At 35.9% G+C, this 12822-nt stretch overlaps 1 protein-coding gene across 7 annotated transcripts in view; it reads right to left on the reverse strand.

Annotated features, from left to right (window-relative positions):
- PRIMPOL (primase and DNA directed polymerase) overlaps positions 1-12822 on the reverse strand; it is a 37095-nt gene that overhangs the window by 17159 nt on the left and 7114 nt on the right. For 6 of the 7 annotated variants that reach the window (XM_016143985.2, XM_016143983.2, XM_016143987.2 and 3 more), the window contains 3 exons: positions 12559-12688; positions 7144-7291; positions 3046-3324 (listed from right to left, as the gene is read on the reverse strand). In XM_016143985.2, coding sequence (XP_015999471.2) covers positions 3046-3324; positions 7144-7291; positions 12559-12688 — 557 coding nt within the window. Of the gene's footprint in view, positions 1-3045; positions 3325-7143; positions 7292-12558; positions 12689-12822 lie in introns of those variants that run through there. The other variant, XM_036228668.1, reaches the window with a different exon arrangement.

The following is a 12822-nucleotide window of genomic DNA, read 5'->3' on the forward strand; positions in this document are numbered from 1 at the left end:
TAAAAATAAAATGGAAGAATGCCACATTCAGAAATAGAAAACTAGATTATTTTAGGGCAACCTTCCTATTGTAAATAAAGCTGGACAAATATATTGGGAAAAAAGTTTGAGAGTAAGAGAGCTTTCAAGGCAGTGAGGATTATCGGTGCCAAATCTCAAAGAGGGGGGCATCAAAAAATCAAGTCTCTCTCTCAGTCTTGCGAGGAAACGATGATAAGACCATTATGTAAAAACCAGAACGAGGCTTTCACCAGAACTTGACCATGCGGCACACTGACCTTACACTTCCAGCCTCCAGAACTGTGAAAAATGTTGTTTAAACAAATCAAACAAAAAACATCAAACATCTGGAATAAATCCACCAAAAGGTGTACAGGATCTCTATTCATAAAATTATAAAATATTGAGAGAAATTAGGAACATCGAGGTAAATGGAGGGACAAACCATGTTCATGGATTAGAGTACTCAATATTATAAAAATGTTAACTCTCCATGTTTATTTATAGATTTCTGATAAGCTGATTCTAAAATTTAAATGGAAATGCAAATGACCAAGAAAGGCCAAGAAATTTCAAAAACTAAAGTTAGATATCAAGAAAATTGGTATAGCCACTATGGAAAACAGTATGAGGGGTGCCTCAAAAAACTAAGAATTGATCTATCATATGATCTGGCAATCCCTCTACGGGGTATTTACCCCAAAGACTTGAAAACTCATATCCGAAAAGATTGCACACCAATGTTCATAGCAGCATTATTCATGGTGGCCGGGACATGGAAGCAACCAAAGTGTCCTATGATAGATGATTGGCTAAAGAAGCTGTGGTACATATATACAATGGAATATTACACAGCCATAAGATGAAATACTGCCATTTGTGACAACATGGATGGACCTCGAGATAATCATGCTAAGCAAAATAAGCCAGACAGAAAAAGTTGAAAACCGCATGACATCACTTATATGTGGGATATAAACCTAAAAGCCACAAACAAACAGGACAAATGAACAGAGACTCATGGACATGAACAACAGACTAGTGATTACCAGAGGGTAGGTCGATGGGGTAAAAGGGGTCAAATATGTGACAGAAGGAAATCTAACTATGGGAGGGGAACACAAAATGCATATGTGTGTTATTGTTAAATTGTACACCTGAAACTTACTGGATTTTGTTAACCAATGTCACCAAAAAATAAATTAAAAATAAATTTTAAAAAGAAGACTTTTAGAAAGACCGTATTAAATAAGGCAGTAACAGTACTGTCAAAAAACCAGACCAACAGAACAATGGAAAACAATGTAGTCTGTAAACAAACCAAACGTATGGACATTTGATTTATGACAAAAATGTCCTTTTAGAAAAGGGAAAGTTATTTCAACAAATAGTACTGAGGCAAATGAATATCCACAGTTAAAAAAAAAAAAAAAATCTTGACTACTCTTTACCCAATAAGCGAAAATCCATTCCAAGTGGATTGTAGATTTATATAAAAGGCAAAAAATAATAATAAGGCTTCTAAGAGATAAGCAGAATATATCTTTATGACCTTGGGATAGGGGAAGATTTAACAAGATATAAGAAATATTAACCAAAAAAGATAACATAGATAAGTTAGACCACTACGAGTTAATTTTATTCATCAAAGACACCATTAAGAGAGTGAAAATGCATTATACAAAGTTCAAAAATAGGGAAAACTAATCTCTGGAGTTAGAGTATAGATTATGGGTTACCTCTGGAGAGGAGGAGAAGGTGGTGACTGGAAGGGGCATGGAGGTGGTCCTGGGCGCCTGCTAATCTACTTTTTTTGTCTTGGGTATAGTAAAAAGAATGTGTTCATTGAGTGATAATTCACTGACCTGTGTACTCACTCATGTTTGTTTGAATATTATATTTCGATAAAAAACGTTTTCTAAAAAAAATTCTGGTGTGTACTATTAAATCTGCGGACTTTTCAAAGGCTACTTTAGTGAAAGATTACCCCATCCTTTTTGTTACATAAATAAATCTTGGAAAACTAGTGCAATATTTCTTTTAAGCATATCAGAGAAATTTCCTTGCTAGTACAGTAACCTAATTTTCAAGGCTAGAATGGTCATGAATTGGGGTATTCTGTTCAGAATCTTTAAATCGGGCAGGGGTAGAGGTAGAGTAGTGATTGGCTATTGTTGCTTTCCCTGAATCAACTTCCTACTAGGCATTTTCCCTAGTTTACTGCATGTTAGTCCAACTTGGAGAGGGCATAACCCCTATGTCTGTTCACACGCAAACCAATACATTGCACTTGACTATATTACCGAATTCTGGCACTTGGTTGTTAGGGGTATGAGAAAGACGTGTAACACAGTAGGGACACTCCCCTACTCTTGGCCTGGCTGGCATGATAATCTTGCCTAAAATTTGCTCTAACGGACAACGGCAAAAATGTTGCTTGTACGGCTTTGCAAATCGCAAGCTAGAACCGCAATATAAAATTGAGTTTTGGTTACCAAATTGAAGCTGGGCGAATTAAGAGTCCTCATCGGCCTGTGCTGCCCGGCACTCTGTCAGAGACCGGAAGCGAGCAGGGCAGAAGAGGGCACGGCTGACGGAGCCGCCAGCTTGACAGCAGGGGGAGAGCTGCGAAGCGGGGGCTCCGCCACTGCTGCAGAGCTCTTCCGTGAAAAAAACACCACTTCCGTCCTGTGTCTGTTTCTAAATTTTATTTCATCCAGTTAAACCTCTCAGCAGTGTTGGAGAATGCTGGCCCAACTGTCCTCTGTCAAGACTTTCCTGATTCAAATCCTTGGGACGTTTCAGAGCAGAAGCCAGCCAAAACTCTTCCTTTTTGGACCTCAGGCCAGCCTACTGCTTATGTCCCACAGGGACCTAAGATCTCTGAACAGAAACCAAATAGGTTTCTCGTACCTGAGCTCATTGACTTCAACGTCACTGCGGAAAAGTGGTGGTAGCAAGAATCCGAAGGTGACAGGTGGGCACTGGCTAGTCTCTCACAGAAGTACACGAGGACCGTCTGTGAGAGCTGTTAATGTTACTTACCTAAATCTACAAACAGGTGCTTTTTTCCTATGGAATTCTTCACAACTAAAAATGAAAGATCAGGATCACTTTGCTTAGCTGATCCCAGCCCCTCCAGTTTCTTTGCATTCAAGGTCCAGCTCTCTCCTCTATCATTATCTGTGGACATTTTGCTGAAGGAAATTCCTTGTTTAACTGGTATTTCAGGAAAATGAGAAACTCTTGTCTCTGGAATCCCATCGTCACTTTCACTGGCAATTAAATGCGAAGCAGGCTGCAAAATTTTTTTCACAAAATTGCCTAAAGAAAAAACAAATATGATTTATCTAACTCTTTTCTACAAACTATAAATTAAGATCTAGGCACAAATGTACACATGAAAATTTTACACAGTAAGCCTTTTTTTTTTTGGTTCCTGATTTTAAAACTGAGTTGTCATTACGAACTGTAACATGCCACTCCTGGTACTTCCTTCCTCTTGTGCAATTCCCATTGACAGGGTAGCTTGGTGCCACTTGTAAACAAATCTTCTTAGAAAAAAGGTTAATATAAGAAGATGTGTCAATCTTGCGAGCATGGGCCTCAGCCTAATGCACTGCCACCAAAAAACCACAACTTCCTTTAATACAAATTGAGTAAAATTTATCTTCACAATCAAGATTATAGAATAAAGTTTTATATGAATAAATGGTGCTGCCAAGATAATGCACAGAAACACTGAATCTCTGCCATATTCTCCTCGAGTCATGATGCCGGCAAATTTCTCAGGAGCTTTTCCTCTCTCCTTTATCCACCATAACACGCCCTACGAACGCTGACACTGACAGCTATCGGTTCCAAAGCTGATGTTCCTCCCACCTCTCCCTACGGATTGCTGCCTCATAACTGAAGTCCAGAATTAAAACAGTTAAATACATTTATTGTATTTCGACATTTATTCTAAGAGCTCTAAATATTAGTGGTCGTATCTTTACCAAGGAAACAAAGCATGACAATCTGTAATTTCTTTAAACATTCATATATTATTTATACCATAAAATCAAATAATTGGTTGTTACTTCATAACAATATTAGAGAAATATAATACTGTAAAAAAAAAACCTTAATCTTAAAAGCTGGTACAGTCTAGGTTTGTCACTTTATTTACCAAATAGCTTAATATCTAACTTAAGTCACAAGATACCTATGCTCTAAATTTTAAAATCTTTCTCCAAATTAGACTTACTTACTTTCCTACTCAAAAAAACAAACCCACTCTTATAAAACAGTAAACATCAAAATGAAAGCAAAAGCATTTGATCTTTGCAATGATACACAGATATGATTATTTCTGGAATGAGGAAGATAAGGTAAATACTGAGTACAAAGAAATCAGGATATCAAAGGACAACAAAGCAATACAAATATAAATCGATAAAGTTAATTTTCCTGGAAATGTAACATTAATCTACATGACACAAAAAATAAGAGAACTGAAGCCATGGTTGCAGAACCAGTTGCAAAGGTAGCACTAAGGAGACCGTGTAAACCTATGACCTTTGGCAGGCCAGGATATGGCAGTATAACTTGCATAAATACTAACACGGGCTCCTCCAGCAAACTACTTTGCCTTTTACTTCCCTTCCCCAATCTCACCACCCTCACCTCACCATTAATACAGGGGCAATTTTACTGGCTCGGAATAAGGATGTATCAATCATAGAAATATCGGTCCTATGGCAGGCTGACAGCAGAGTATTTTAGGCAGATCAAATTTATACATTTTGCTAACATTCTTTGACCTCTTAAACTAACCCTAATTGCCCTAATTCCCCTTTCTGAAAGGCTAACAACAGGAACTAGAAATGTCACCAAGAGACACACTGAAGGAGGGGAAGTGATGAGAAAAATTTGGATTACTCCACAAGTTCTGCATCTCTGGTTCTCGCAGTCCATAATGTCAGAGGAAAGAACCCTCGGATGGCATCCCACTTATCAGGTCTGATTATGTCTTGCACTCTAGCCACACTTCGATTCCCAGTGTGCTCCAACTTAGTCACAAACTCTTATCTCTATACTTTTGCTTATGCTTTTCTGACAATAAAGCCTTTATACGACAGGACTTAAAGCCCAGAATGAATGCATTTGCTTTCAGAATACATATGTAGCAGAGACTACTAATTATCTGACCAATTTCTATTCTTCTTCTTCCTCAGCAACGAATAAATTTTTAGTTTTGTGGTAGGAGTCAAAGAATAGGAAGAGTAAATAGGAATAAAAGAAATATCTTCCTTAGGACTCTGTCTCCACACCCTAACAGTAGAGCCCACTTAATATTCAGTCATTCACTCTACAAATATTTATTAAATGCCTACTTTGTATTTATTATTGCTGCTTCTGTTACTGTTACATTATTAATATTATTGATAAAGACATTATTATGCGATAAACCCTGGAAATACAATAGTGGTTAAGAAACAGTCCCTGTCCTAAAGAAACATTAAGTGGAACAGACCAAAAAACAAAAGGAAATTACCTCAGGAAGTGGTGAATGATTTGACACGATAAGCACTGGGCACTCTTTGCAACCAAGAGGAAATACTGAACTAAGTCTGAAACTTTGCCATAAATGGCTTCTCACATAATGACATCTACGTTGAGTCTTAACAGACCAAGTGAATTGGAGGCAAGTAATTTCAGACAGCAGCATCAAAAAGTGCCAAGGTCCAGGGACTAGAGATAATGTCCCAGTGGGAGATAAGTAAAAGATGGAGTGAGAAAGATCAAGTGGTAAGAGATGAAGCTAGAGGACAGTCAGCCTCACTGTGCAAACTAAGACATCTGGACTTTTTCCAGAAGGTAATGAAGAATCCTTGCAGTGGTATAATCAGACTACTCTGGCTAGCTAAGTAAGTATACTCAAAGACATATAGAGGTCGAAGATGACACCAACATTTCTACTTCGTAATTGGGTGGATGATGGCATCACCCGCTGATATACATATCACAGGAGAAACAGCAAGTTTTCAGGGACAGATGAGGAGTTCGGTCTAAGACATGAGTGTCTATGTGGGGATGTTTAATAGGCAGTTAGCTCTATGGGTCTAGTGTTGAGAACAATAATCTTGGCTGAAGATAAAGATTTGAGTCATCAACACATAGATGGTAATCGGAGCCATAATAGTGAATGACAATCAAGGTTACAGATAATGTAAACAGAGGAACAAGGATGGATCCTACAATTACTAATATCTAATGGATAAAAAAGACTGGAGAAAGACTGTCCGACTAAGCTAACAGAAAAAAAAGGGCCACAATATGGAGCCTTAGGTATACAGTTCACCAGGTTTCTGACTTTCGCATCAGTCTTTTAATGACTACATTCATGCCTTTTACGCAAAGTACCCTTGAAATTGTCAGACCCTTAGTCCTGAAAAGGATTACCTGTTACTTGAACTTCAATTGTCTGCTATTTGGACTAAGGAATACCTGCCCTACTCCTCCTGCTTTAATAAACACTCAGGATTTTGACTTCTATGCAGACCTTGTTTTTGGTGTTCCTATTCTGCTTACTTGTTCCCCTTTGGACTGACATCATTTTATAATTGGGATTCTATCTAAATTTCCAGTCCCAGAACAAATACTTTTTACGTTTTCAGGCTTACACATCTAGACTGCTTTAGAATTCTAAAGTTTGGTCTGCAAGAATAAACAAGCCTTCCCAGATACAGCCTGGAAGCCAAGCCCCAGTCCTCAAGTACAAAAGCTAAGGCTGAAGGTCAGAAATCCAGATCTGAGGTATCGTTGATAAGACTTGAATTAGGCCTCTCATGTACTAACTAAAAACTTCTGAAATGACTCCCATTGGAGCTCAAGGGCATGGCTGGCCATTTCAGTATCTATAGCAAGAGGTACCAGTGCCAAGAATATCGTGAGCAGGCTACTGTGTCTAAGATGTGTCTTAAAACAGTAAGATAGGTCTAGAACTAAAGGCAAATACTGAAAACATGAAAAATCACATTTCATTTTTTAGGATAAACAAACATAAAACCTGACAAATACTTACAAAACTTAGGAAGGAAAGAAAAATATGAGCTTTTAATATAATTCCGTAACTTTTTTAAAAAACAGTATACTTGCCAACATGAATGTTATCTTTAAATGCTACATCGCGGAGCTGAAATATCAAATGGCGGCTAAATTTTTCATCAGTGCTAGAATCCAGGTTGAAAACATCTTCAGCTGAACAATTAACTCTGTATAACTCTTGAAGTGCTTTACAAACATGCTAAAAACACAAGTAAAACAAAATAATTCATACTTTTAAATGTTTTAAAATTTTTCTGTGAGCAAAATTCAAATATCCTGGAATGCGTATAACTTGTTTTTTTAATTTTGATTTACTATCAGAATATTATACAATTTTACTAAATTACTTATCTGTTGAAATATACATAAATTATGTAACAAGTTCATGTTTAAAATTCCATAAACTCTCAGGATTAAAGGCCTCTTAGAAGTTGAACAATTTACATATTAATCTCCTCTAAAATCATATAAAAATGTTTCTTTTTAAGTATCTCTTGAAGTATCATCTATGAGTTAAAAAGTCGCTAATCCCATTGTTTAAAATTTTAGTTTTCAGAAAGTTTCTCAAGTATACTGAGTCCAAATCTACTTCCAAGAATACAGCCTTTGGGGCTAGATGATGCTAATATTGAAGGCAGTTATGCATTATAGGAAGGCAGCAAGCTTAGTTAGAAGCACAAGATTTGGAGTCAGAAAGATCTAGGTTTAAGTTCTGGCTTTGCCACTTACCAACGCTGTGACTTTGGTCAAGTCCAAACCTTACATTTCCTCAACTGCAAAATGAGATATTAGGACCTAACTTTTGCAATTGTTGTAGGGAGTAAGAGAGAAAATGAGAGTAAAGAGTTAGCATCGTGCTTGGCACATGTAATTGCTCAAAAGCATTAGCTGTGAGCCAGCCATAGCACAAGTCACGATTCTCCTGAAGCCTGTCTTCACATGCAAAGCAAAGTTACTAAGAACTACCATGCAGGGATATCTTAAGATTAACAAAAATGTTTGTAAACTGCCTAGCACTTAGATACCTAATAGTTACGCAATAAATTTTGTTAATGTTGTTTTGGCATTATTATGGTTCCCCACACACACACCGCCCCTACTCTCTGATCCTCTTTTTCAGTAAATTCTCACTTTCTCAGAGAAAGTTTCCTGAATTTCCCTATCTACATCAAATTCCCCTTATCAACTCTATTTCTAGTACTTACAATAGCTACAATCTTATGCTAATTTGTGGATTTTGATATCTGTTTCCCGGGTATTACAGAGGCTATTCCTCACTATCTGTCCTCTCTTGCTTCTGTGGAAATGGAACCCTGATCATTAGCTGGATAGGGGCCCATCCAGAATACAGACCACATTCCCCAGGTGCCTTGCAGTAAGGTGTGATCATGTGACTAAGTTCTGGAGAATGGGATGTGAGCAGAAGGAAAGTAACTAGCCACTTCTAAGTTATACTCTTAATGGCAAGAGGCATGCCCCTTCCCCATTTTCTATTGACTAGAATGCAGACATAGTGATGGTGGGCCATCTTGGACAATGTAAATGGCAACATCTTAGGAACAGCAAAGCAATAAACCTAGTCCCTAACACAATGGAGCTGTATCTAGATATTACACGAGAGAGAAATAAATGTCTACCTTGTTTAAGCCACTTTAAATTTAGGTCGTTATTATGGTAGCTAAACCTATCCTAATTTATTATCCTCCATTAGACTATAAATTCTACGAAAGTAGAAATCATGTCTCTTTGGCCTAACTATTGTACTCCTAGCACCCAGGAAAAGTTACACTTAGTAGAACCTGAAAAAGTTCTCATAAGTGAATAAAGTCTAGTTTTATACTTTGGAGCCATAAAGAATAAATGTAATGACTGTAGGTAATAAAAGAAATTATAATTTAAAATCTTCTGCCCAAGTTAAACTTCAAAATTTTAAGTTATTAAAATATTTGTTGTGAAATCCATAAGCTAAAAATATGATTATTTGAGCAATGCTACCTGTCAACATAGTTTTATATGCTTTAGCACCAGAATTCATTCCAGTTGGTGGAAGTGGTAATTTGAAATTTGTCAGTAACTCGTTGAATCAAAGGACTTACATGTTATCACTAGTAATCATTAACCAGTTATTTATCAATCATCTGTTAATATAAGAGCTAATCAATTTATATACCTCCTCACAGAGATTAAAAAGGAAATGTACTTAATGAATTATATACCTGTTACATACAAAGTAAGAAAATAAAATTAACTTTAATGTAATCATTTATGAAGGCTATATTAAATAAAATAATCCTAATGACTCTTCTACCAACATGGTAAACATGTTTTAAAAAATGCTGTGTAATTTTAAACTCATATTTCTACAATTCTTTCCAACTTTTGCTAATGAAGATCAGTTGTTCAAGACTAATCTGGATAAGAGTATACAAAGAATCAGGAAGAAAAAACTTTTAAACACCTACATAATCTTTACCACACCATTGTTTGTTAATCTATGTTACAAACGGCATTTGTCGGGTATTGATTCCATTAGGGACATTTCTAGTTTCTAATACAATGTGGTACTTCTTAGTTAATGGTATCACCATATTAACGTGCCAGTGAAAATCTCTAAATCTTAATTCCTTGTTAGTCATACAGAATCCATGTAATAAATCTTACCTTAGACTCTAGAAGAATATCATATACCAGAAAAAAGTCAATATCCTTGAATTATTAAAAACATAATTAAGATTAAAAATTAAAATTTACCAACTATAATGAAATAAAACACTTAAATTTATTTTTAAGGGTACAATGGCTATTTTAACAAAAACATCTTTTTGCTATTATTATTTTGAGGGGGAAGGGAGGCTTATGTATATTTCTTCTGCTTCAAAGCCAGCAGAAAGATAATATTTTTAAAGAACGATATTTGCTTACATTTTTCAAATAAATTTAAAACAAAACATGTAAAGATCCAATATAATCAGCAGATATTCTTTACCAAAAACATTTTAATTTGGACATACTTTTAAAGTTATAAAACGAGTTGTCTACAGTTAACATGTAAAGAAAAAATAATCAATAAATCTCAATACCTACTCTGAAGCCAAATAACAGTTAATATAATTTTAATACAATTTAATGCATTAAGTTGTACAATCTTAAAAGGTTTTATAAACAAACCTAATAGAGCTTAGTTACACAAACCCATACTATTCCTTTGTTAGTAACTTCCTGATTGACACTGCTAAATCAAAAACATAAACTAGAACTACACTTTTCTCTTTGTTAAAAACAGTAATAATTCTATTTCTATATCAGTTTTTGCCAATAACTAGCTGTAGCACCCTGAATGAAAATTAAGTCTATGCCTTAGTCACTTCATTCATGAAAGAGGTTCCTGGACCCAATACAAGTGTGTGTCTGTGTGCACGTGCGTGTGCATGCTTCGCCACCTCAATAAACAATTCTAGAACACCAGCAGGGTGTCTGAGAATTCAACTTGATTTTGACACTATCTACTTTGCTACAGAATCAGATTCCATAGGTAAAGGGCTCAGTCCCATGAGACCACTGTCCACCCTCTGAGGTGCCAGTCACAAGCCCAGGTTGTTACCTGTGATTCTGACCAACCAGCTACAAATTGGAGGTTCCAACAACCCCCTCCAATTCAGGATGCTAATCACAAATCTAGGTTGTCACTTGTACTTCTGTCCAACTGGCTATAAGTCATTGGTTCCCACAATCCCCTCCTAGGTTCTATTAGTCATTCATTGCCTAACAATGTTTCTGTCAACTTATGGACCACAAATAAAAAGTTTTTTTCATCTAGTGACATAACAGCCATAGTGAAATGGATTACTTCTATCTTTGTGGGGATGCTGATGTAAACAAACCTAATGGTGTCAGCTGCATAAAAGTATGTCACAATTACATGCAATACATAATACTTGACATAATAAACAACCATGTTACTGGTTTATTTATTTACCATATTATACTTCCCATTGTTATTTTAGAATGTAGTCTTTCTGCTTATGAAAAAGTTTCCTTGTAATGTATATATGCCATACTGTTAAATTACATACTTGAAACAAACTGGATTTCATTAACCAAAGTCACTATAATAAAAAAAATAATAATATATAAAAAGAAAAACAAATAAAAAGAAAAAAGTTTCCGGGAGAAGAGTAATGCCCAGTTACATCAGCAGTAGTCTCATACATCTCTTAATTGCCTCATTTTCCCTTGTGATTGATTTAATCTCATGTTGTTTTGTATAGTACCAAGCTGTACAAGCTGTATTCTAGGAGCAAAAGGCTATATCATGGAGCCCAGGTGTGCGGTAGGGTATACCATGTAGGTTTGTGTAAGTGCACTCCATGATGTTTGCATAACAATGAAATTGCCTATTGATGCATTTCTTGGCACATATCCCTATTGTTCATTAGTGCATGCCTGTAATTTGCTAGAAAGGCTCAGAGAACTCAGGAAAACCCATTTACTCACTACATTACTGATTTGTTATAAATTGATATAACTTAGGAATAGCTGTATGGAAGAAATGCCTAGGTCAAGGTATGTTGGAAAGGGCACAAAGCTTCCATGCCTTTTTAGGCATGCCAGTCTCCCAGCACCTCCCCATGTTCACCAACCCAGAAGCACTCCAAATCAAGGCCTTTGAGTTTTTAATGGAAGCCCCATTACATAGACATAATTGATTAAATCACTGGCCACTGGCAATTGAACTCACTTTCCAGCCTCTTTCCTCTCCCTAGAGGGTGGGGCATGAGGGGGTGGGGCACAAGGATTTGAAAGTTTCAACCCTCTAATCACTGGCTGGTGCTCCTGGCAACCAGTTCCCAAGGCTAGGTATTTCTAAAAGTCACCCCATTCATATAACGAGAAATACCTTTGTTACTCTCAAGGTTTAGGTACTTTCAAGAGTTTGGAGAGTAGTAAGCCAAGAACTATAAATGAAGACCAAACATACAGGAGAAATAGATTTTGAACATCTAAATGATCAAATATCTATTTCTTATGAATCACAATATCATACAGTACAAGATAAAATAATTTCCCAAATCCCTGCCAGTTCATTCGGATACCATTTTTATCAGTTTTCTTAAAGCTCATCTCAATACTCAATTTTTATAGTAAAAATTATTTTGTCTAATCTTTACCAGAGGCAGCTACTTGAAATGTAAATCAGACAATACATAAAAACCAGAAACCTCCCCAGTTGCTACCTTTTTTGAGCTTCTTTTTGAACTAGATATTACAAAATATATGAACATAAACTAAACCTTCCTCCTTTTTAGAAGTTTATATAGAGAAGTGATATTAAGAAATAAAAGTCAAAAGGAAGAGTTGCGAGAAACAGGAGAAACACAGGTAGGTTGTATTCATCACTTAATGAATGAATGAGTGAATAAAGAGATACATATAGATCAAATAAGGAAAAAAACAAGAGTAATTTACCTCAATGAGTAATGCAACCATCATTTTCCCATCAGCTTCTGGATTGGCAAGTTTGTTAAATTCCAAATCAAAATAGAGCTTGCACACGGCATTTTCAGGAATGACTTCATAACAGTGTAAGAGATTTTTTCTGAATGGAATAATTAATGATTGTTAAGTTTATATCATATAACTTTTAAATCACAGAACTTGATCTTCTATCTCAAGATACTATATTAACTGTGGATTGATGACATAAAACTATGACATAATGAAGACTTGATA

The sequence above is a fragment of the Rousettus aegyptiacus genome, unplaced genomic scaffold (assembly GCF_014176215.1).
Source record: "Rousettus aegyptiacus isolate mRouAeg1 unplaced genomic scaffold, mRouAeg1.p scaffold_m13_p_11, whole genome shotgun sequence".
Classification (NCBI taxonomy): domain Eukaryota; kingdom Metazoa; phylum Chordata; class Mammalia; order Chiroptera; family Pteropodidae; genus Rousettus; species Rousettus aegyptiacus.